At 38.5% G+C, this 25,817-nt stretch overlaps 1 protein-coding gene across 2 annotated transcripts in view; it reads left to right on the top strand.

Annotated features, from left to right (window-relative positions):
• Window positions 1-585: 585 nt before the first annotated feature.
• Window positions 586-25,817, top strand: part of LOC119146876 (macrophage mannose receptor 1-like) — a 66,599-nt gene continuing 41,367 nt past the window's right edge. Inside the window, exons 1-7 of one of the 2 annotated variants that reach the window (XM_037385210.1) lie at window positions 586-847; window positions 4,715-5,116; window positions 6,583-6,756; window positions 11,581-11,745; window positions 14,906-15,019; window positions 17,359-17,505; window positions 22,098-22,280. In XM_037385210.1, the coding sequence (XP_037241107.1) occupies window positions 787-847; window positions 4,715-5,116; window positions 6,583-6,756; window positions 11,581-11,745; window positions 14,906-15,019; window positions 17,359-17,505; window positions 22,098-22,280 (1,246 nt within the window). In that variant the 5' untranslated portion in view covers window positions 586-786. Of the gene's footprint in view, window positions 848-4,714; window positions 5,117-6,582; window positions 6,757-11,580; window positions 11,746-14,905; window positions 15,020-17,358; window positions 17,506-22,097; window positions 22,281-25,817 lie in introns of those variants that run through there. The other variant, XM_037385211.1, reaches the window with a different exon arrangement.

Here is a 25,817-nt window from a genome sequence, read left to right as displayed (position 1 = left end):
GGCAAAGTTCTGTTTTCCCCACATTCTCGTTCCCGAGCAAGATTCAAATTCTGTTAACAGCAAACACAGCCACCCCAGTCAGAACGACAAACAAATCTGTCGAATTTCATTTATTGGCTCTCTGAAAATGCCTCAGAGTTCCCCAGCCCCTGCGTCCCTCCCGGCTCTTCCTTGCGGCCCCCGAGCCCTGGGAGCAACCTGCTGGCCCGCGGGGGAGCAGGGATGGGCCACGGGGAGGGGGCGCAGCCCAAACCCCGGCTTCGCAAAACCGGGTCTCTGCCACTTCTGCAGTCCCCGCTCTCGGGAGAAACCCGGTCGTTCCGGCGAGGTTTTGTTTGAGGTCACCTCGGAAAGAAAGGAGGGGGATGTCCCGCTCCCCCGGCGCGGGTTTGGCTGATTTTCCTCAGAAAACAAACCACTGATCCACGTGCAAGCTGACGGGGCCGCGGAGGGGATAAAAAAAAAAAAAAACTACCACAACGACAAGGAAAAAAACCAACCAACAGCCCTCCTCTCAGCTATCACCACTTTATCACCTGCGTGTGCCTGGAAGAAGGCTCTTCCCTTCGCTGATGGGGGGGGAGGAAAAAAAAAATCAGCTTAGGAAAGCAAAGTTTGAACAGCGAATTCCTGTTATTTCAAAACGCCCCATGTGACAGGATATTTCCTTATCATTTCGAGTCCAGCGCTTTCCCCTGATCCACCAGCCCTTCACAAGTGCGGAGGACCTGCCCGCGGGAAGCCCGCTCCTCTCAGCGGCGGGGCGCCACCGGCGGAGGCGCGGCGATGGCTCCCGCCCTGCTCCTGCTTCGCCTCGCACTTCTCCCCCCGGTTTGTGCGCTGCTGGGTAAGTGCCCCCAGGGGCTGTGCAGGAAGAGATGTGCCGAGAAAAGAGTGGGGTCGCGGCGGACACCGAGCCCAGCCTGACCTGGGGCTTGAGGGAAGGGAACACCCACACAGGTGAAGACCACGGCCATTTTAACCCCCTAGGTGCTGCCTGAGGGGAGCCGCGATGCGGCGGGGCAGGCAGCTGCCCACCCCAGCTGCCTCCCGCTCCTTGCCTGCACCCCGAGGTGCCGGTGCATGAAGCTGCCCGGTGCATGAGGGGGCCTTTTGGGTGCCCCTGGTGGTGTGGGCACCAAGAGGGCTGCCACTGGCAGTGCCTCAGTTTCCCCCACCGCTCTGGGGGCTCAGTCCCTGATCGATTGAACACCATCATTCAGCTTTCCCTCAGGTACCTTCTCACCACCGAGGTTTGTGGAAGGGCCTGGTGTTGGGGCTCTGCCTTTCCTCCAGTCCTCTGGTCTTTAACGGGCCTGGGGACCTGCTCCCGGCAGATGGCTTTCATGGGGTGTGTGTGTGTGTTAAGGTAGCTGAGGTGTTGATACAGATTAGAATTGTGAAAACAGATGAAAGCTGTGTTTCTTAGTGAAATCTGGGGCTTGCACCTGCTTACTCTTAGAATGACTGTGATTTGCATCACACAGCTATTCTGCAGTGAAAGTTTTGCATCTGTCCTTCCTGAAAGCTTCTCAGCATCCTCCACTCTTCCAGTTTGAGGTCTACTGAAGCAAAACTTCGTGACACTACCTTGTAACCCTTCTTGCTTTGTGTAATTAGCAGCAATCATTGCAGGCCATCTGGTAAGAAGAGTCTGTGTGGAGAAGACAGTCATCCTACCTGATGGCTGCCTCATTACTCCCCCCTACCTGCCCTGGCTTTTGGTGTGCTCTTCTGGTGCTCTCCATCACTGCTTTAACACTGCTAGTGCCTCACGAGTTACTTCTTGATTTACACTTGCATAATCTATGATTAGTTTGCAAATGCTGCAGAAATGAAGCTACCTTGGCATGCTGGAAATATCTGTTGTGGAAAGATACTTGGTCAGTGAGATTTTACAGTACTTGGCACAATTCTTTGGATTATAATTGGGGCCAGAGATAGGCAAATAGTCACAGTGTGGTAGGCGAAGAAAAATGAAAGCCTCTGAGAAAAATTCCGTTAGGATCTCCTTGGGACATTTGAGGAAAAGATGCTAGATCCCCCCATAATGGGTTATAATGGTAAAGTTGGTTTCTGTGCTTGGCGTGTTCCTATGCCTTTTAAAGAACCTCCTTTCAGGATTAAGTTTCAACATACAGATACTCTGTTAGAAATTGGTGTAATTCAAAGTACCAAGACTGCGGTACTCATGATCATGCTGTGGTGGACCTTTAAGTGTACCACCTACAGCTCATCTATAATGAAGAATGGCATCCTGTTATGGGAGCTATATAACAAATGTTGCTACAGAATAGTGGAACACAGTTAATGGTGACAGGAGTAATTCTGCTCAGCCCATTTTATAGGTACATCGTGTTCACAGGAGCGGTATCAAGTGTTTACAGATGGCAGGGCATAGAAAGTATTGCACAAATACCTGACTCGTTTCATATTCTTCTAGGCTATCTAATAACTCACATGGGAAGTGTTGTATGGGACTCCTCTTTGGTGTCCAAGTAGGGAGAACAAACACAGAAATAAAGCTGTAAACTAGAGCAATACAGGAACATGCTATGAGTCTGCTGCATGGTCGTGGATGAAACAGGAGCAACCCTGAGGGGAAGGAAGTCCTGCAACTACAGTCTCAGCCACAGTTGCTCCTGCATCCTGCTACCTCCTCTTTTGTCCTGTTTTGGTGCCAGCTTATTTTCAATACCTGCTTGGCTGTGTTGGCTCTTTAGCTGCTTACCTATATAGTATTCCTTGTCAGAGCCCTGCATGCACTGGGGCTCTTGTATAAGCAGCTGTGTTGCATTTACACGCTGCTAACACTTTGTAAAGGGGCAGTCAGAATAGCAGGGGCCAGAGATTTGACTTTTTTTTTTTTTTACCCCCCCTCCCCCAACACCCCCCACCCCCCCCCCCCCCCCCCCCCGGCAAACCTCTTTGTTTAGATTTCTAGCCTTATTTCTGAAGCCAAAACTGCACCCTTTCAGACTGGGTGTAGCGTGCAGCAATCCAGGCTTTTGACTTTGGGGTACTGTTTTCATTTACATAGCATCCTCTCTTTAATACCATAAGCTGCATAAAATAAGGAATGTTATTTTAGGCCACAAATGCAGTTTTAGCACTTTGAAAGATCAGGCAGTGTTTTCAACACATGTGAAAATAAATGTCTGACATCTCTTTTAACCAGAAACTTTGAATAAGTTTTCAGGAAAGGGAGAGTTGCAAGCATTGCATATATCAGTTTGCAATAACATTGTGCTAAATGCTAGTAGAAAAGCAGAATTAAAAAAGCTATCACCAGCAGTGATAATTATACATTTCCTTGTATTGTCTGTAAGTAAAACAGATTGGCAAAAGGCAACAATTTCTGTCTCCAGTGCTCATCAGTTTTAGGCTACTTCCCAGTGAATTGGAAGTCAAAGGACAGGAGAAGGAAACTGAACCATGGATGAGATAAGTATAGGTCAGCTCTTTCTGCGAGAGAGTGGTAATTTGTTCCCAGGTTGTTCTTCTGCAGTAAAGTATGACCATTTCCACACTGGAGCCTCAGCAGAGAAGGGAAAGTTTTCTGTGTTTAACCTGTTTTTCTCCTTAAATATTTCTTCATAATAGAATTTGTTTAATTTGGTAATCATACACTAAAATAAATAATGTTTTAATTAGCTTCAATCCCCAGATTCACATAAATTAGTATTTCTCTTTTCTAGCTTATAGCCTAGTAAAAATATAGTTTTAAGACCTTGTGCATCCTATTACGTTCTGTGATCTAGTACCAGAGAGAACTATTTAGTTTCCATGCTAATATGTATCTGAAGGGGACCTGAAAAGAGAAATTCTCAGTCTTTCTGCAGCACCAGCTCAGAAATGTTGCAGTCCATAGCACATCAAGGTGTAGGACATGTTAAATACTTTTCTAGTGGTTACAATTTTGAAATAAACTTTCAATACGTGAAAATGCATGCTGAGAAGCACTATTTGCTAAGAGGGGGAGATAACTTTGGGAGCTGTGGAGAGCCTCAAAGATTTTTGTAAGTCCTTAAGAGGCATGCCCGATGACGGCAAATCCCACTGCTGTCAGCATTTCATTCATAATGGAGGAATGTAAGAAAGGAGGAAGAAATCACTGATGACTGCAGTTGAGCGAAAAACAAATATGCTGTTCTAGCCCTACAAGTAGCTTGTGTATAAAGCTTAGTTCCTCTCAGTTAAGACTCTAAGGATTTTAGCAGAGCTTATGGAAACAGAACCCCCACTATGGGGAAATGGAGCCTGAAGAACTGAGTGACTGTTGTCATCTCCTCGTGCCTGGGAGCCAGGATCAAGGAGCCAGTGCTCCTGGAGTGTTCAGTGTCAGGATTTGCAGTGTGCAGTGGCTCCCTTGTTTCAGTAACTCCCATGGGTGCAGCTTGGAAAAATACTATGTGTTTATCCTCTTCAGTTTAACCAATGCTTTAAAGTTATAGGAGACATGAGGTCTGCATGTCTGCTGCCTTGCACTTTTGAGGGTGGATGCTTTCACTGACTCAAAACAGTTGAAATGTCCTCACATCTAAACTAGCTGCATTCTACAGTCACTTTGACAGGTGTAGGCCATAGGAGTACTGTACCTTCTTTTCCTGAACAGATGATGAGATTTTTACCCCAAGAGTAGTATCCAGATGTATATTTCATTTAGATAGTAGGTAAGCTACTTCAAATGATTCCACTGTTTTTTATCTTACAGATACTAGCATTTTCTTAATATACAATGAAGATCACAAGCGCTGTGTACTGGCTCAAAGTTCTAATTCAGTGACTACTGCTCCTTGCGTTCAAGAAAATGAGTCACAAAAATTCAGGTGGGTCTCAGATCACCAGCTTATGAGCGTATCATTGAAATTGTGCTTGGGAGTGCCTTCGAAGAAAGACTGGGTTCCGATCACGCTGTATCCTTGTGACAAGGCTAGTGAACTTCAGCGATGGGAATGCAGAAATGAGACTCTCTTTGCAATCCAAGGGGAAGATTTGTTTTTCAACTATGGAAACAGACAGGAAAGGAATATTATGCTGTACAAGGGATCTGGTTTGTGGAGTAGGTGGAAAGTCTACGGAACCACAGACGATCTGTGTTCTCGAGGCTATGAAGGTAAAGTTCTGCAAATTAATTTCTGTATTTCAAACTAATTTCTATGTGTATCTAATTAAAATATTTAGAAGTATAGGAGAATTTCCTTCATCTCATTAATGATCAGTGAGTGTGACGTCTGGTGAAATCAGTAATACTTGAGTTGTGTTTTATGTTTTTTGATGGGTTCATTTTGCTTTTTTGTCAAAGTTGTCAAAGTTCTGATAGATGATGCCTGGTGGCTATTCATTTGGAGAGGGGAAAAACATCTGCAGTTATTCAGAACATGTGTATAACTATTACACAACTGTTAATGATAGCTGTTAATATATACATGTGTACAGAAAGACGTAGTGTAAGTGTACTTACATAATCTGTCTGTTGATAATGTTGTTTTTGTTTTTTTTTCTTAGGGAGCAAATATTTATTATTTTCTAAGGATTTCATTAACTCTTGATATCTTCAGCTGTAGTGCATTGAAAGTGCCTTTCTAGGTGTTTGAAGTGAGCCTCAGAGTTAGCGCTGAAGTGTTAGATAAATAAGATACTTTAAATATTTAATTTTGAAAAAGTTATCTATGATACATACATATGTACATATATGCATATATTTATGATAATTATCTGGGAACACATTTGGGTTCCAATTTAGTATTCTTTGATAAACAGAAGTGGTCGCAGAGGGAGGTACGGATGCATTCTCTGTGGTTTACGCAATGGCTGATTACAGTACTAGTCATTGGTCTAAAGCCAGAATAAAAGAGCCCTAGCAAAGGAAATTATGTGAAAGGAGGCAGGGGGGAGGTGGAGTGATGGTCTGCCATTCCTTCCTCCTTCATTTTCTATAAGGTCCATGACAGCGACCTCAGTATGTCACCTCTCTAGCAGTCTCTGTCAAGTAGTGCTCCTCTGTATGTACTTCCATCAATGCATGTACATTGTATGTGCACGCACAGAAGACTGCTTTTGTTACTTTGAGAAGTTTCATTGAGTCAGGTTTCTGATGAAACAAAAATTATGTTTAGATGCCAATGGAAATTTTGTTTGGGCGTAGCATATTGCAGTCACTCTGTGGTAGCAAGTTTGTATGAACACGCTCTTCCCTGTCTAAAATGGTCAGCTATCGAGTGGGTTACTGTCAGAATAATCAGCGGGTGTTTGTGCTTAAAAAGAAAATTGCTTAACTGTGTAGATTTTATACTTTTGATTGTTGTGCATGTAAAATTTAGGATGGGAATGTACTTTTGGCTCAGTCAGTTCTGGTCAGTGGTCTCCTTAAGCAATAAAAATTCCTGTCATTGTGGACATGGGTATTAGCTTAGACATAGATAGCAAAAATTATCAATGTTCCATTTCTAGTACAGTTTTTATACTAAGCTAAGGAGCTCTGTTTTCTATAATATGCTATCACATGAACATAAAGTTGAACTGATATATATCCTGTGCTTATTATTGCTTAGTAATTTTTAAATTATTATGTTTCCTTAGATACCTACACAGTGAAAGGAAATGCCAATGGAGCACCTTGTGTATTCCCTTTTAAGTTTGGTGATAAATGGTATGCTGACTGCACAGATGCTGGCAGATCAGATGGCTGGTTCTGGTGTGGAACCACTTCAGACTTTGATGTTGACAAGATATATGGATTTTGCCCATTGAAATGTAAGTTTTGTATGTTCATGACTGCTGTGCTGTTATTCAGCTGCCTGGAAATATTGGTATCCTTGTCATGTGCTTTACTGTACAAAATACAGTTTGAAATGGTGCATTTTTCTGTCTCCATTCAGTCTGCTATCCTTTTAGGAACTGCTTAAATGTGCAAATATAGGGCTCAGCATAAAAAAAAAAAATTGGCCTGCTACATCTGGGTGCAAGTGTGTTAATCACATGCTGAAATCTGTAATTACTCCATTTACTTAAACAGCAAGTTAATTACATTTAAAGATGCTACATTAGCATATGCAAAAGGTTGTGCAGAAATTTGTGCAGCAGAATTGGAAGATAAAATACAGCTTAACTGAAAATTAAGACTACTTTGTAGAATGAGTTGCCTTTTAAACATGAAGGAACTTACATGAACTTTTTACAAAATCCCAGTATTTCCCAAATCTGTATGCTGCATTGTAGTTCTGTATTTAAAATCAATGAGAAGTATTTGTATTTTACATTCCCTGGTTTGAGCATAGTTTCAACTCTAGTATTATGAATATACAAACTTTATTTAGAAATGTTGATATTAAATACTTAAATTGGAGTAATATGCCTGTATGTATTTGAATTCTTTTATATTTGGATAAAGTTTTTCTGAACTTCTGTAAAATATGTACTAAGCATTTTGTCTGCAAGCTGCTTCTGTCATACTGAGAGAGGTAGCACTTCTCCCTCCCTTCTTTATTACTGTGTTTTGACTGCAATCAGAGCTAAGGAGAAAAATATGTCTTTCCTTTGATGTGAATAAAACAGTTTGGGTTGATCTTAACTGGTTTGGTGATGAAGTATTAGTGCCCTTGCCTGATTTCCATGGATGTTGCATTCATTATTTCAGACAAATAAAATTTGCATGTTTTCTTCTTCTATGCCAGTACTATTTTCAAGATATTAAAAACATGTTGGGAATATCAATCCCATTTATACAGCACATGCAAGATCAACTTAAGAATGCTACCTGTCTGGCATTCTTTTAAATATAGCAAATAGGAGGCATCGTTAAAATTTTGTTTAATTCTTTGGCATAATTCAAGGAAATCCATTCAGATGGCTGTGATTGTTTTTGGAAAAAGCTGCTTTATGCTGATTGCCTGCATATTTCCTTCTTGATTCTTCAATACTGGCTATAAAATATTTGAGTTTTGGTCATATATTTTAATGAGAGGTTGTGGTAGCAGAAGTTTTAGTCAGCCCTATGAAAGAGGAACGCACTGCATGAGAGAGTAATAAGTTAATGAACTCCAACAGCACCTTTAAAGACAGAGTGTTTAAGTCTGTATGTTAAATTTAATTTAATAACATTAAAGTGTTTGTTGTTTCTTAAACTGTCTGGGGAGAAAAGGTGCCAATACAAAAATATGTGATGCAGACTATTACAATGTTCATTCATACTGGGGCCTGGACATGCAGTAAAATTATGATTGGACCAGCCGCTTTTTTTCATTGTGAGCAAAACCAGCTCAAAAATTCCCCAAAAGGGCATAAGACTATACTTATAACAGTTGTTATACTCAATAGAGGTGTAGAAATTTGACCAGTGGAGATAATATAATTGTATGACTCTTTATTTGATGCTTTAAAAAGAGATGCTGATACAGTGACAGTAGAAACTTAAATCCCACAGGAAGAAACTGAGAAGCATTGCTACATCAGACAATTTTTAGTAGCCTAGGAAGTACTGGTTCTTTACAGGTTACACTGTATGTTTTTGAGCTGTATACTGCACTGCAATATAGAAGTAGGTGTTGGGGAAGAAAATAGGTTGCACAGCCTAAGACTGTCAGGATAGTGTGTCGTGAGGTGTGCCTATAGCTGTATCCAAGTGGGCAACAGTCCATTGAGGCCCCTTCCTTGACAGATGAAAGAGCTAGAATTTCTGTGAAGAGTTAGAAAGCCTTATAAGTGATGCATAAAACTTGCCACTGACTATGAAGGAAACAAGAAGTGCAGAGAATAAGGAAATAATTAAATAGTCTTAGTCTGGTATGTTAATTATTGGGCAAATCTACATCCTTGTATTCATTCACAAATACTGAATTTAATTTTTGTGACAGGCTTTTCCCCCATGCTGGTGTTTCAAGATGTTTTGAAGGTGTTTTTTTGTTGTGGTTTGTTGTCTGGTTCAAAATGCCTAGTGAATTGGTCAACTAAGTTATATGAGGTTAACTGTGTTGTTACTTCTGATTTATCTGGACCTCATAACCTGACTTTGGCTCTCACAAATTTATCTAGGAAAAAGAAAGAGATGAGCACTTTAGGAAAAGATATTTAAGTGAAGATAAGCATGCGAAGAAAGTTTAGTATAATTTAGACTTTTTTTACTATTGATAGCATAATATCTTTATATACTATATATAGTATATATATATAAATTCACAGAAACTGTAATGTCTTTATTATGAGATTCCTTCTTTACTGTATGCTTAGAGAGGAAGTGATGGCAGTTACTTTATAGACTGTCTAACAAGATTTATATTCAGTTCTTGTTTGCCATGATTCTATTCATGCAGTTTCCAAGGGTATTGGACTGAGACTCCAGCTTGCTTTCGATGGATAACTAAACGAACAAGAACACTTTATTGTTACTGCTAGTAAAGGTCCAGACTTCAGCTTGCAGTTTTGAAATTAGAATCTCTCAAGATTCTTCCATTTCCTAATTCAGGAGAAATACTATATTTTGATATGATAATCATGTTGACATGTTTTGAATTGTAAATGTCATAAATGTCTGCATTGGTCAGGACTTTTATGTCTTTCCTGTAAGTTTGAACTTGTCTTTCAAGGGCTATACTTGAAATTCAGTTCATTTTTGGTCTGCTTTGCTTTGCTTTAAAACTGAGAACCTTCAAAGATATGACTGAAATCTTCTGACTTACCATATTGTACTTCTGTGATTTCAGTAGTGATTGTGTTGGAAATAACTAGTTCTCACTAATTTCAGTGTATACAAAAAAATGCATGCTGATTTTGTCTGTGTAGGGATAAAGTTCAGCTTTTTTATTCTTTTTCTAGTTATGTACTAAGGACAGGTGTGGTTTAACATTACTTTAGATGCTAAAATATATTATCCAGAAAAGTGATTAATCTTCTGGTTTCTCTGGGCATACTAAGCTTTAAACAATAGCATATAGAATTTCCAGTATCTTGCTCTGTGAAGACATTTGATCTCATAGAACTCCAATACCTTAAAAACAAATTTTCCAAGGTTCAGAAATGAACTTTATTTTTATGAAAGACCAAAGTTCTACAGGAGAGCACTATATGCAAGTCAGCTATAAATTATAAGACTGGGGGAGTGATGTGGAAGGTTGGATGAATGCCTGAGACTTGTTTGCCTCTTCCTCTAGTAATTGTACAAGATTTATAAAACCCTTTCTATCAATTCAGAGCCAGTTTTCTTTACTGAATTATAGATCTTACTATTTTTGCAATCTCCGTTTTATCCCAGGCTTGTGCTTGTGCATAGGAATTTATGGTCCTGTGGAACATAGCGTAGTGAAGAATTTTTGCCTTCTGATAGTCATAAAGTATTTTGGACAGAAATCAGTTCATGGATAATGACAATGGGATGAAAGTTCTCATTTTTAGTCAAATGTCATTATTACACTAGGTTAGCTGTTTTCTTTTTCTTATAAGGATAATTTGAAAAGAAAACCTTCATGTTATCTATATACTGTCAGACTTAATACGGGAAAAAGTGTAACTGGCTACTGACCTGTTAACATTTAACATGTATCATTCTTTGTCTTGAGCTTTGTTTATTGTACCATTTTCCTCTTACTTGCACACTTAAGTTTTCTGAGCTTTCTGATTCGGAAAAGGAAAAGACCTCTTTCTCTCAAATTTTTCACAGCTTGCAACTTGAGAAACTGATACAGGCTGCAGGAATTTCAGTTGTTTTCCCATTGTCAGCAGACATACAGTGACCTCTGCTATATTCTGCTTTTGTCATGCAACTTTAATCTCTTCATGTGACATTTAGCTGAGTGTTGGGGCCTCCTATAAGTTCCATTTTTGGCAAAGCAAAATCACACTGTTTTCTGTTGCTTGTTGTGGAGATTCCAGTGAGATGAGCCAGCACAGACTGCAGCAGTGTAAGAAGTGTGGTACTTTCTGGGGCCACTTGCAATGTTAGGCCTGGATGACATTTTCACCAGTCTGGCATTGCCTCAATGTGCAAAGTTCAAGTATTCAAGGAGATCACAGGTCATGTGGCAGAGAGGAAGGCATGAGGGTGTCAGGTACATGTACAAGATGAATCAGGAATTGCAGGAAAGTGTGAGATAGATGCTGATAATGTAAGTTTTGTGTTCAGTCTTTGGGTCTGATTACCTCTATCACATTAAGAAAATCCATAACCACCTTACATGATACCCAAATTTAGTAAAAAAAAATGGTGTTTCTTATCTCAGAAGAAGGATCAGCTTGATACACACCTTAGCTACCATGAGTCTGAAAGTTTTTAGTCTTTTTTTCTCCACACTGACAAATCAACTCTTTTAGCATGACTTTAGCAACTCATCTTCCACCTTAAACAGCAGCTTTGTTATACCAGAGAAAATGATGACCTTGTTTCATTATCTGTGTACTGTCCAAAATGGCTGTCATGGTTTAACTTTGCCCTGGATTTACCAACATATTAGAGAGCCTCAGGACTCCTTTCAAACCAGTTGTTTATATAAGTGTTTAGGTTTTGTGTACTTTTGCTGTGCAATCTATTCTATATTTTATCTGGCTCCACCTTCATGATCAGTTACACATTTCTTTTTCTCCCTACAGTTAATAATATTGACTTATTGTGGAATACAGATCCTTTAACAAATGTTCAGTACCAGATAAACTCTGAGGCAGCTCTGAAATGGCACCAGGCAAGAAAAAGCTGTCAACAACAGAAGGCGGAGTTATTAAGCATCACAGAGTTGCATGAACAAACATACCTGACAGGTAAAGTAATATTATCCATCAGATTTTTTACAAAAGTGCATTATTGTAACAGAGACACTTCTACAGCATGTCCATCTTAAAAACAGTTATTTGTTCAGTTCTGGTAATTAGTAGATTTAAATTGTTATCTTGAATGATTCAGCTGGAAAAATCAGACAGGTAATGGCTATTTTATCCTGATTAAATATTGTCAGAAAGTTACAGTAACTAAAAAATACAGCAATTAAGTAATGCAAGCAATAAAGAATGAATGTTGAAATGCAGGAAAATGCAAAATGGTTTGTAAACCAAATAAACAGATATGATGATTGCATCCTTTTTGTGCTCTACTTATTGTGTGTACTAGTCATCATTTTTGGCCTATCTCATTAAAGCTGTTGTATCATCAGTATGTGCTAAAATATGAAAAGAAAAAAAAAAGAACTAATAAACAAAAGGACTTGCAAATAGATTGGTTTATTTTCCATCTCCTTTAATGATTTTCAAAGTAATTTCCAAACTTCTCTGAGAAAATTCTCTCCTGAATTTGTACTTGAATATATTTACATTCCACAATGAGGCAGTCTCCTTTTTATTACCTTTTTAGCCTGTGTACACACAAGAAATAGTTCACTAATTCATCTATTAAATAGATCAGAAAATGTTTTGAATATGTCACATCAGTTGGAAGATAAACTATTCTATGCCATAAGCTATATGTTGTAATATGTAAGTTCATAGAATCAGAGAATTAGAGAATGGTTTGAGTTTGAAGTGACCTTAAAGATCAGCTAGTCTACCCTCTCTGACATGGGCAGGGACATTGTGCACTAGATCAGGCTCAAAGCCCCATCCAACCTGACTTCAAACACTTCCAATGATGGAGATTTCACAGCTTCTCTGGGCAACCTGTTCCAGTGTCTTACCACTCTCACAGTAAAAAATGTCTTCCTAACATCTAAGCTAAATCTATCCTCCTTCATTGTGAAACTGTTGCCCCTTGTCCTGTCACTACAGGCGCTATTAAAAACTCTGTCTCCATCTTTCTTATAAGCCCTCCTTATATATTGAAAGGCTGTGATAAGGTCTCCTTAGAGCCTTCTCTTCTCCAGGCTGAAACCCCCCAACTCTCTCGGCTGCTCTTCACAGGAGGGATGTTCCAGCCCTCTGATGAATTTTCGTGCCCTCCTCTGGACCTGTTCTAACAGGTCCATGTCTGTCTTTTACTGGGGACCTAAGAACTGGATGCAGTACTCCAGGTGGGAGTCACTAGAGCAGAGCAGACAGGCAGAATCCCCTCCCTCAGTCTGCCGATCACACTTCTTTTGATGCAGTGCCAGATACAACTTGCTTTCTGGGCTGCAAGTGCACATTATTGGCTCATGTTCAGCTTTTCATCCACCAGTATCCCCACATCCTTCTCCAAAGGGCTAATCTCAATCCCTTTATTCCCAGTCCGTATTGATATTGAGGACTGCCCCGACCCAGGTGCAGGACCTTGTACTTGGCCTTGTTGAACTTCATGATGTTCACATGGGCCCACTCCTCGAGCCTGTCAAAGACTCTCTGGGTGCTGCCCCTTCCCTCAAGCGAATCAACTGCACCACTCAGTTTGACGTCATCTGCAAATGTGCTGAGGGGGCACTTGGTCCCACTGTCTGTGTCATTGGTGAAGATATTATATTGTATTAGTCCTCATACAGACCCTAGAGGGACGCCACTTCTTATTGGTTTCCATTTGGACATTGAGCTGTTGACTGTAACTCTTTGCATGGAAATATCCAGCATATTCCTTATCTGTCCTTATCTGTCAAATCCATATTTCTCCAATTTAGGGGAATGAGAAAGCTGTTTTTAATGCTATGAACAGTCTGTTCTGTCTAAACTTTTGTTTTCAATTTTAGGATTTGGACAAAACATGGGTCTTTTTTTATTTTTTTTTACTGAGCGTGATGAAAAATATTGTTGAAATTGATGCTCAAGGGAGCAATCTGGCACTAACATATAGGAATGAATTATTAGTAGGTGTGTTTTAATTGCAAACTAGTGGATATGGGTGCCAAATGTATGTAAAAATCAGACTTTTATTCTACAGCTGCCCTGGCAGTACCAGGATTTCCTGCCATGCTCAGCTCTTGATTGTCTTAACCACAACTTGTTTGTAGAGAGGAAGTACTGGAACACATTAATGTGTTGGTGCCAAATCAGGCTCTGGTATGACATTCCAGTCCTTTCCAGTGCTTAACTACCCCACCTTCTAACCTTGCCATGCTTCAAGTGTTGCCCATAGTCATGGTGTCAAAGACAACTAAAATACATAGAGCAAAATTACATATTTGCATGATGGCATTGGTAGAAGCAGAAATCAGTAATATATATATTGCGCAATGATTTCCTGTGAGCTATGTAGAAACACATTTAAATAAAAATATCAGCCATCATCCAGCTGGGCCTCCAAGTCTTACACAAGAGGCAGAGATAGACAATTGGTTAATAATGACTATAAATAATGCTAGAGAGTTCAGAAGGACCATATATAAGTATGATATTTCTAGGTGGTTTTCAGAACTAAAGCTGTAAGTTGGAACTGATTTTGGAAGCCTGACATATCATTGGCTAAAGAAGTGAAATGAGTCTGAAAAATATACAGTACGTACTGTTAATAAGACAATGATTGGAATGATCACAAATTAATATAGTTTGATAAAATGCAAACTTTTTTTAACTTTACAATATTTTGTAAATTTGAAACTTGTTAATTTTATTGGAAAAGAAAATATACAACAGGAAACTATTCATGTTTCACTTTAGAAAACTGATTTTCAGTTTTGTGACCTTTTGTGTAACTTTATCAATTTAATATTTTATAGTTCTGGAAAAAGGTGATTTGTTTCGTATTTATGATCATTGGTTTACAAAGAGCATGCAGAAGTGTCATTTTGTTTTCTATTGTAATAAAATTTTCCACACCTAAGAATGTGGAACTCCAAAACTAAAGTGATACATGTGAGATGACGTGTTTTGCAGGTTTAGTGTACCCACCTTAACTGAAAGATTAAAAGTTGTTAAAACTTCTAAAAAATGAGAAGCAGACAGTTTAGCTAGAATTCAGTTCTCAAGTTTTGAGAAAGTGTTTGCTCTTGCTGTGCACATCCAGTATCTCTCTTTGTCTCTTACTTAGGTTTGACTGGCAGACTGAGTTCTGCTCTCTGGTTTGGTCTTAACAGTTTGAATTTCAACAGTGGATGGCAATGGGTTGGTGGTGCTCCTTTTCGATACTTAAATTGGGTTCCAGGTAAGGTTACATATGTTGCTGCTCAGTTTAAAAGGTAAAAATTTGGTCACTGTGTAACATATTTATTTTCTAGTACTCTATTCTCCTGCAATTATTGAGCTTGTTTTGATGTTGAAAGATTCTGACTGTGGCTATAAACACTGTGAGTTAACGCCATTTGTGCTAGGGATACACACTGGACTTGATTTATTATTCATAATGTAAATGGCAGCCTCAAAATCCAGAGGAAAGAGTCATCTATTTACGCTTCATTTGTATATCTTCTTAGTTTATTTCTGTATGAATACAGAATAAATCTGATGCTATATGTGTCTTCATTTTTGAGATTAGACTGGTCAGTCTGGTTTTTTTTTTTTTTCTTTGTAGGTTTTGGGTTTTTTTAATTCCTTTCCAATTTGTTTTAGTTATTTGCTTAAAGATTAAATTTTCTTTTTCATTTGGGATTAACTGACCCTTGGCAGTAACACAAATTGAACATGTTAGGCTAGTTTACTTTGAAGCGAGCCCAGCAGCTTCATACCTGCAGTTCTGTGAACTCTGGTGCAGTTATTAAAAAGCTAGTCTATGCCATCCATGTACACAGTGAAGAAGAGGTACTTTTCTGGTTTACTACTCAGAGTACCTGTGTTAAGGTGTCTTTTTGCAGGACCCTTGTTCCCTTGCACTGGCTATTCAGGAAGGCTTTGGAGACTAATTTGAAGTAGATGTCTAAACTTATGCAGTGTAAACACTTTTTTATCTTCATTGAGCATGTCACGTATTTAAACTGCGGTAACTAAATGCACGTTCCATTGTTATCACCCAGTGGCTTCCTTGTGTAGATAAAGCCAAAAGCACATTTTAGGTGAACAGCTTCTCAAGTAGGTACGCTTTGAAGAGTGAACAGAACTACTTTATAAATAGTTCTCTAATGGAGTGAGCACACAAGGCAAACAGATAGGCTGAACTGCAAGATGCTGCGAAGGTGTTTATAGGTCTGTCACCCAAGTGCACTGATGCAGATCTGCAGATAATGAAGAGTTGGGGAAAACTGATTGTGAGGTGGAGCCAAAGTACTAAGGGGAGTTGTGCATGGTTGTTAAAACTGCCAGGTCTTGTCGTATAAAGAATTGGGTGGGTTTTGGTGTAACCAAAATGGGCTCCATTTATCTTTAACTCCTTATGTTCCATAATTTCATTCAAAGGTAATACTTTTAAGTCCATGTAACGTATTTTATATTTGTGCTGTCTCCTTCATGACTTTACATTGGTCAGCCTACCTCTCTCTATCTGATTCCCACTACACTGGATGTTCAAGAGGTGGCTGTTCTTCCACTAGTATGTTTTAAAAGAATTTGTGGAAGCTTCATATTCTTCCATCTCGCTAGCCTTAAATAAATAATGCAAAAACATGGGAACTAAGTTATCTACATTTAAACTAAAATGATGCTGATTAGGCATTTGGGAGAGCCAACAGCCAACAGATGAACTTTTTTGTGCATTAAAACAATTAGAAGTTGTATTTTTGAGGTAAGCATATCTTTTTTCTCCTGTGGAAAGAAGAGATAACCTGACTGCAAATATAAGGCTAACTATAATTTAAGGTAATGAAATCATAATGATATAAGGAAATTTTCAATGAACAATCCTGCACATTAAAAAATATTGGTTTGCTGTGTTTATTGCTGAGCAGTACAGACACTTGCTTGTTATGTAGTATAGTGGCATGTGTTCAGTAATGAAAGAAAATCCACAGTAAGTTTAATCACATTAGATCAGATCTTGAAAAGTTCATGTGGTTTATTGGATAAATTTGCTCTGTTTTACAGGCTCTGCTTTTCTACTAGATGTTTCTGTTAGTGCTAATGCTAATCTTAACTGAAAAAATCGAAATATCCTGCTATTGTTGTATTGTTTAGACAAGTGGATAAGAAGTTCGTATTAGCAAAATAATTCCTTACTATTTTTCTGTCTTTACTGTTATATTAAGTACAGAATTTTACTAGCTTACTGAACACGTAAAGATTGTGCTCTGGAGTTTAGACGTTCTTTGTTTAGAAAGGGAAAAACCCCAAACAAAATGAATAAGTGCACTTTAATACCTTTCATCAAGATTTTGGACCTCTGAAGAGGCTGTTAAATTGTGAACTGGATAAATACCTCAGTTTGTGGTTGCTGTGAAAAAATACTGCTTAAATGGAATCAACTGCCCCATTCAGTCTAAAGGACTGTTGTCTATATGTTAATATGTCTTATAGTTAGTGTGGAACAGATTAGAACGTGAGAGTAATTTGGAGGGTAACCATGATGTTGAAGGTGGGGTTTTTTTTTTGGTGGTGTTTTTTTTTATTATTTTTAAGGACACCCTTCTCCAGAACCTGGAAAAATCTGTGCAGCATTAAATCCTGGCAAAGGTGCTAAATGGGAGAATCGGGAATGTGATCAGAAACTTGGCTATATTTGTAAACGCGGAAATGCTACTTTAGAATCTTTCATTATTCCTACAGGTAGGTTTGGTAATAAACTCTCAACAAATTATTAATGAGCAGTGTTTTTTATATGTAATTCCAATAAGTATTTGTTATTGCACATGCTAAAACCAAGCAAAGGTCTCTGCAGGGTGTGCCTTGACCGAGATTCCCTGTAAAAGTGAACAGCATGTACTTCCTTTTTGTTCTGGCCTCCCTACTTCCTGTGTAGTAATCTTTCTTCAGTAGCTTGGAGTTCTGAATTGCAGAAATCGTGGAGTTCTCTTTTCCAAAACCATGCAGAACTGTCAGGTTTTGTTCATAAAATAAAAAGAGAAATAATCTAATGTTAAATAAAAAAGTAATTATCTAAAGCCCTACGTACTTAGTGAAACTAATTTATTTTTTCTTGCTGTCATTTTTACTACTTATGAAATAGAGTAAGTTTGCCAGTGCAAGTTGGTAGTGGACTAGAGGGATTTAAAAAAATTCTTTTGAGAGAGTTAAACAATTTTTATAGCTATCTCTATTTATATATTGATATATAAAATATTTATTTATGGATATATAAAGTATGTTGCTTATGAAATTATTTAAATTATATATATACAAACAAACGCTTTTTCAGAAGAAATGTAATTCTGGCACTTGCCAAATGTACATAGGAAAGACAAACAGGAATAAGTTTTCATAGCTTTATTTAGACCTGTTTACTTACTATCTCTCAGTGTACTATGAAAACCTTGTAACTTATTCCTTTGTTTCATTACTCCTTTCTGTTCTTTCCAAGCTTTTTTATCTTTCCAGGACATACAGGTATCTCCTAAATCCACTGACATTATTTTGTAGAGGTTGTAGAAGCAGAAAGCTAAACCATTACTGGTTTTCATGTCCATTTAGTAATATGCATTACTGGCAAACCAGATGGTTTGGAAACTTAAGTGTTTGACATTTGGCTTAAAAACCATATTTTTAAGTGTTTTTCCTGCTTTTGCCAATATATAACCAGTCCAGTCAAAACTACTTAGGACAGTGGCTTCGTGCCTAATGTGTTTTGCTTTATTGCTAAGAGATGAAAACCACGAGAATGAGATAGTGTTTCAATAATTAAATATTAAAATCAATATTTAATACTTGAATTCATTAAATTAATACTTCAGTATTTAAATAAAGAGTATTTGTTGCTGTAGCTGCATATTTTAATTATTTCCTAAATTGAGATGCTTTGAGTTTTGTTAGTATTTGTATACCAAATAGTTTTAATTTATATATAACCAAATAGTTTTAATTTATATAGGTTGTCTTTGATTGTTCAGTCGGCTAGTCCTCAGCTTTTCAGGTTTCATACATCAGTTGTTAAATACTTTTGCCTATAAATACACCATCAATTCAATACTGGCTGCTCTATTATTTAGATTTAAATTTAGTTTTGGGGCATTTAGTGGCATAATTTCTTTCTTATGTTTGAGGCTTTTGATTCCCACCTCCCCCAGTTTGCCAGTAAATTGGAGGAAGAACAGAAATGAGACAAAAGTTTTCAATTGTACAGAAATTGCTGAGTAAACATGGTGACAGATTAATGAGAGATTGGCAGTGATTCACTTCATAAAATATTTTCCAAAATGTCCCATGGGAGGAAGTCATAAAAGGAATAAGCATGCGATCATTCAAGGTGTTAAGTGCCCTCAGCTTCTAATGATGTAAAGGAAAACTCATGGCAGATGATGTTTTCCTGACTAGGGCTCCTGAGCAAGGAAATAAATTAATCATAAATTCATACAGCCACTTAGTTGTGGACTTAACATTAAAGACAGAGGCAATCCTTTGAGATGGTAACCCTGGAAGTTATAATTGAGTCTAACAAGGTAGTATGTGAGAACTGTGGGACACAACACCACTTTACAACAGAACATAATTATGCTTGTGTTCAAAACAAAGAGAAAAATCTTTACGGAATTGTTATTTTTGTTACAGATGAAGATTTTCACAAAGCTAATAGCTGTAGTCTTTTTGTAGCAGAAGTTTTTTTTTTCCAGCAGGGGGCCACAGAATTGTATACATCCAAGTGGTGTAGAACCGTAGGGCTTGACAGCATTTGTCCTGTAATACAGCAAAGTGGATTGACAGGAACCTGTTAATTTCACCTGCAAAACCTACTTTTTTTTAAAAGTTCATTATCTAGGGAAAGGCTTTCTGGCAGTCTACCTCCACCAGGTGACTGCCAAAATAGATTTCATTCCAATCCAACAAGGTGTGGTGATCTTAAAATTATCATTTCCAAATGTTTCATAAAGCATTTGATTAGAGGAAATAAATGCTTATAGTGTCACTGCCATGACTGCTGTGTGAGGTCTCTTATCAGACCACAGAGAATGGATATGAGAGAGAGAAATTTGTATGCCTTAATCACCAGACAAACTTCAACTAGTGCTTTCACCCTTTTAGACACCCAAGTCAATCACTGTGAGATCTTCAGATTTCAGGAAGCCAAGCTTATAGTTTACAAAAGTATTTGCTCTCTATGTGAGGAATAACCATTCTGTGCTTACACACTTCATTTCTTGTTGTCTTGATCTATTCCACAGTAAATTCATTGGCCTGACATTTGTGATAACGTTTACAAATTAATGTGATTTTCTTTGTTACATCTTATTTGGTGGTTGGTGGTTTTTTTTTGTTTTTTTTTTTTTTTTCATTTGCATTGCTTCATTTGCTTAAGTCAAACAGTGTTCAGGGAGTAGTACTTTCTTCCATTAGGATGAAAAAATAGGTTGCATGGCTTTGTGTTGTCATGTATTTTTTTTAAAAAAAGAGAATAAGGAAGCACAGAGTTCATTTTTGCTGACTACTGGAAATGAAGAACTGAAGACTTTTTCTTACTGAGAAATCCACAGCTATGTTGTTCAGTAAGACTTGCACCAAAGAAACTAGATTGTCAATTGCTTTTCTTGTTTTGTGGCCTGTAACAAATTCCCTGGTGTTACTGGATTTACAAGCAAAAGATTCTCCCGCCCTGCCAAGCTGCTTTAGTGGTGACAGTAATAGTCTCAGTCTCCTTTGGTCTGAAAAAGAGGCTCTCACGGTCTCACTGGGGAATAAATACCTGTGTGACTGACTTTGTAGCCATGTCTGAACTGCCGATGTCTGTTCTATTCAGTGTTTACAGTTTCCAGAAGGGTGCACTAAGTTTGTTGGAGGTGCTTATATGGCTAGATTTTTTTTTTAGAGCAGTTTTCTGACTGTTGTAGCAAAGCACTGTGAAATGCGTATGCTGAGAGCTGAGACCAGACATAGGACAAATTAGGCAGCAGTCTGAAGCATCAGACTAACCTCTACAACAGCATTTGCCACCTCTTTCCTCTCTTATTTCTCCCACCACCACCACATACATTCAGTCTCTTTTTTCTGGGGTTCTCCCAACTCTCTGTTCCACTTCTTCCTCTCCTGTGGCAGGATTGACAGGGCTCTGACTGAGCACTGAGCACCTTGTCTTGGGTGACAAAGTTTAGTTGTACTTAAACCTTGTGAGAACATGCTAGCACTTTCTTGAGGCAGATCTGTGAGCAGCAGGGACTGTTTATATCTGTTCTAGCAATCCGTGTTGTGAACTAACTATCTACTAATTAATCAGCAGCATATTCCAGTTGAAACTGGGTATGTGCTTGCAACCTGGGCCTGACTGGTCATGACTTTGGATATCTACTTAAATATTTCTATGGAATATACCCCAGTGTTACACACAAACATGTTGCTTCTCCTTCCCTGACATACACAAGACATTTTGCCAGCAGAACTTCCGCAAACCTGCTGTCCTTGTTCTTCTACTCAATATATTGGTGCTTCCTAAACCCATCTACTGATTATAAATAAAGTGCTGCAAGAATCATAATTTGTTTCTACAACAGCAATATTTTGTTCATTATATGTTTGGGTGGAACTCCTCTGAAGGCTGAATTGTTTGCTAAACATTAATGTGGTGGTTGGCAGGACTCTGGTGCTTTTCTGTTGAACTTTTAAAAGCAAGTTTTAAGTACGAATAATTTACTTTGACAGTATAATTTTCTCAATGAAGGTTTTTAAAAGGATTCCTAAATGCAGAATTATTTAGATTCTCTTGTGATCTTGTAGAACCAGTTACTTTTTTTTTTTTTTCCCCTAGTCTAGCAAATGGGGCTAATCCATGAAATGCCTAAGGTTTGGGGAAAAAAATTACCCTCATAAATATGTTATATAAGCTCAGGTTCTTAATACACAGCTATATAGCGTGGAGAAGGAAGAGAAATGCTGACATGACTGTAGAAAAATGATAAAACACAGCTCTGCAAACCTTACCTTTTACTATGTATATATGCATATAAAAGTCAAAACTGTATTTTATGGTAAGTTTTAATTCTGTCTTTTCAAAAGATGGAAGCACTTGTTTGCAACTGTAGTGTTCTTAAAAAAAATCTGGAGGCTTTAACTTTTAATCATGCGAGTAGATTATTATCCCAGTACATATTTTTCAGATCTGCTGTTTTTCATGAAGAAAACATATAATTAATTTGTTTGTTAAATCTTTCCTTATGTGATTTTCAGTCTCTAGTTAAGAATAGAATTCTGAAACTCTTCATTGCAATTTTTCTTTTCAGAGACTAATGTGCCTATTCGATGTCCTGATCAATGGATGTCGTATGCTGGTCACTGTTACATAATTCACAGGGACCCCAAAATATGGAAAGATGCCTTAACATCTTGCAGGAAAGATGATGGGGATCTGGCGAGCATCCATAATGTTGAAGAGTACAGCTTTGTTATTTCTCAGCTTGGGTATCGTGAGTATTTTTTAACAATAACTTATATATATTTCCTGTTAATAAAAGGAGGACACTGTTTTAATTGTCCTGATCACTGGGTGCAGAAGGCCTTAAATTTTAAATTTAAAGAATCTTTGAAAGAAGAAAATGCACAATAAGAGCATGAAAAAGAGCATGAAAACCAAACAACCTCTACTGTCACAGAAAAGCTATGGTCAATGTTGTGGATTGCATCAAACCCAAATACTTATTTCTTAGGGTCTACTTCTAGCTCCTTTTATACAGATTAAACCAATTTTCAGCCTTATCAGAAGGTGGAAGTATTCTTACTACTGGTCTGCAAAGATAGATGAGGGGAAACAAAGTCTGTTGGTCAGAGACAGTTTGGGAAGATCTGGGTCCTATTATAAGCACTGCCGTGTCATTTTTCAAGTCACGCTGCTTGTGTTTATTCTGAAAAAGGAAGCTGTCAGTCCCAGTATGTGGATTCAGATGTGCCCTAAATTAAATATGGTACTTAGGTGTTTGGCTTCTGAGTGCATGTTGAAGTTGTTGCAAGGCAAGTTAAGTTACAGGTGCTGTGTGCTCATTAGGGTAGATGCAACCATGCTGACCCTCAAACAGTTTTGAGTTGCTATTGCTTTACAGGAACATGATTTTGCATGTAGGATCAGTTATTGCTTTTTGATGGGAGGAGCGTGTTTAGACCTGTGTATGCTTCTTTGCAGTAACTGGTGCTGTGTGTGCTATTAGTGCCAAGTAGTGTGAGTTTGTTTAATCTTCACTGAAAGTGCAGTAAGCTGCTTTGAGCTGCAGCGTAACAGCAATCTTGCAGTGGCAGTCACGAAAAAGCAGATATGCTTTGTTTTTGTATCCTAGCCAACTCCATGGCAACTTGTGCTTGTTTTCATGTTCCTGAAAGAACAACAGATCACTCTTTCAGGAACATGAAACTTTTACTTTTTCAAAGGAGATTATTAAGAAAGGTGGGACCTCTTGATGAAAGATTAGGACATTTTAAAGAAGTTAGGCTCTAAAGGAAGTTAGTGTATATTCACCTTACTCCTTGGAAGCAGATGATTTCACAGTTCAATGCCTTCTCCAAAGACCTTTCCTGAACTGACTACTCTGCACTGTTTTTGTAAAACTAAATGTTTCTGAAAGGCCAATAGTCCTGAAGGAAACCAGACTTCTCACATACGGCACACTCACTGCAACAGACTATTTTGAAAGCATTTTTTTCAGAGGAGCGAAATTGGAACAAGTAAAGAAGCCTTCTAATGCAGTTTATAACAGTATCACATTACCCTTGTTCACCACTGAGATGAGAACACCATGTATTGCAGTGCCTAGAAAATCTTGTCTGCATCAGAACTCCGCTGCAGTAAGTGCTGTACAGAAAGAACAAAAGTCTGTCTTTCAATTCACAGTCCCATGATAAAACAAATCATGAGATTTGTACAATGAGATGAATATTGTCATAGTAGCTGAGCTTTTGTTGGCATCACCCACAAAGGAGAACTTCAGGGAGGAACACGAATAAATAAGTGCATTCTGGATGTTTACACAAAAATCCAGCATGTGATACAGCACAAACATCCAGAATGCACATCTAAGAGAGTGGGAAACAGCTTATTTACAAGTGGCTGGAAAAGAAAATATATGTTATTTAGTCACCCAGCTTTCGAGATGATTGCAAAACTCTGTGACAGCATTTCTTCTTCAGAGGAGAAAATGTTAAGTAGGAAGAAGCTCCACAGAGCCAGAAATGGCTCTTGGCAATTTCTGATTTGCATGGCTTATTTAGCTGCCTTTGATGTAATCGTTTTGTTAAAGAATGCTGTTTATTGTTCATATTACCATGGTGTGAGCTCACCAGAGTAGGAGCTTTGGCCATGAATGAGGCCTCTGCTGTGCTAGGTGCTCAATAAACATGGACAGAAAGATTTAAACAGGTAACTAAACAAAAAAGAAGTTAGAAAGCATGGATGGCAGTAGCTAAGGAGTGAACGAAAGCATGATGTGCAGTGGAATTTGAACAGGTTTCCATTTTGATAGCAGAGAAGAGTTTAAAGGGGTGTAATGAGATCTGACGTTGGAGGACTTCTGAACATGAAGAGCAGTCTGGAAGATGAGGTGAAGGTGCCTGTTTGAAAATAGAGACTGATGTGCTGTGAGTCTGAGCCCTTCTTATTGGGGAAGAGATAGTAAAGACAGTATGGATGAGCTATGAGGGCTGATTATACTTGAGTATAATAAAGATGAGAGAGGAAAAGAGAAAGGAGAGAGCTGACTCAAAGTGACAGGCTGGGAAGGTGATTTTTGCAGCAGCTTGGTTGGTCAAAATGGAAGGCCTCCATGTTCCTGTAACTAGCAGATGGGAGAAATGTCACAGGAGAGTTGTAACTTGTGAAGCTGTCTAGGAAAACCTCCATCTGAAATGTGTTAATCAGAAAGCATTGCCTTGGAGCAATGATTTTTAACTCTTTCAGAGGCACTTCTGTTGCTAGTGACAGCAGCAGCAGAAAAGAAAGTTCCAGTGAGAGACCTACTCCTACAGCTCATGTCTTTTTGCATAGGTTCACAATCCCATCTTTAATTTCCATGGGTGATTGTGTTGTTAGGTTAACTGTGGTTAGTTTGGATAAAGGGTGCTAGAGGAAAATTAACAGAAGACAGCCAGAACTATGATAACAAACTGATCAGGAAAAAACCTCTGAGTATTATAAATGGGTGGTAGAAGCACAAGGTCATAAGTGTTGCAACACAAACAAACTGGTAGGCTGCAACAAGGCTTTACTATCAGTCAGAGTCTACTGTCCATGCGCTTTCTCTTTCCTCTAGAGGCCAGACCACAGCACTCCTCCTCCATCCAGCCACCTCTCCCACACTCCTCAGAGGTATTTAACCACTTAGTGGGAATGAGCTACAGCTGCACATCATCCATGCCAACCAACCCACTGCCTCTGAGGCAAGGCCCCATCTGTATGTTATCAATGCCAATCAACCCACTGCCTTCATTCCTCTACACATAAGTGGTGTAAAAATTGTTAAAAAGTAATCTCCCTGTCATTTGTGAAAAATACTCCCAATGAGTAAGTTCTAGCAACCAAGTAGTTCATACTCTGATTGGAAAGACTGCTATCTAAAGAAAGGTCTGTGGATGTAGTTGGCCAGTGTGATCTGAATCACAGTGCTGTGGATAAAAAACCCCACCTGCTGCTTTAGTGTAGGCTGGATAACAGACTACAAATAAATAATTAAAAAATAACTAAAAATTGCCAATTGTGCTGAACAAAGTCATAAAATCAGTTCTGGAGAGGAATACCCTTTGCTGATGATGGAATTTTGACTGATTATAAATGCCAAAATTTTTAATCCTCCTTATTCAAATAGCTTATCTGCAACAAAGCTAGGTATGAACATTGTAGTAGCAACACATTATAGTGGAGCATTTTGGGTACAGACAAATTAGACCTCTAAGAAACAGCTGCTGTAAAGTAACATCTTTGATCAGTCCTGCATTTCCCTTCCAGCCAAAACCCAGCAGTAAGT

Source organism: Falco rusticolus, chromosome 4 (assembly GCF_015220075.1).
Source record: "Falco rusticolus isolate bFalRus1 chromosome 4, bFalRus1.pri, whole genome shotgun sequence".
NCBI lineage: Eukaryota > Metazoa > Chordata > Aves > Falconiformes > Falconidae > Falco > Falco rusticolus.
Note: the sequence above shows the minus strand (reverse complement) of the source record. Positions and strands in the feature narration are given on the sequence as shown.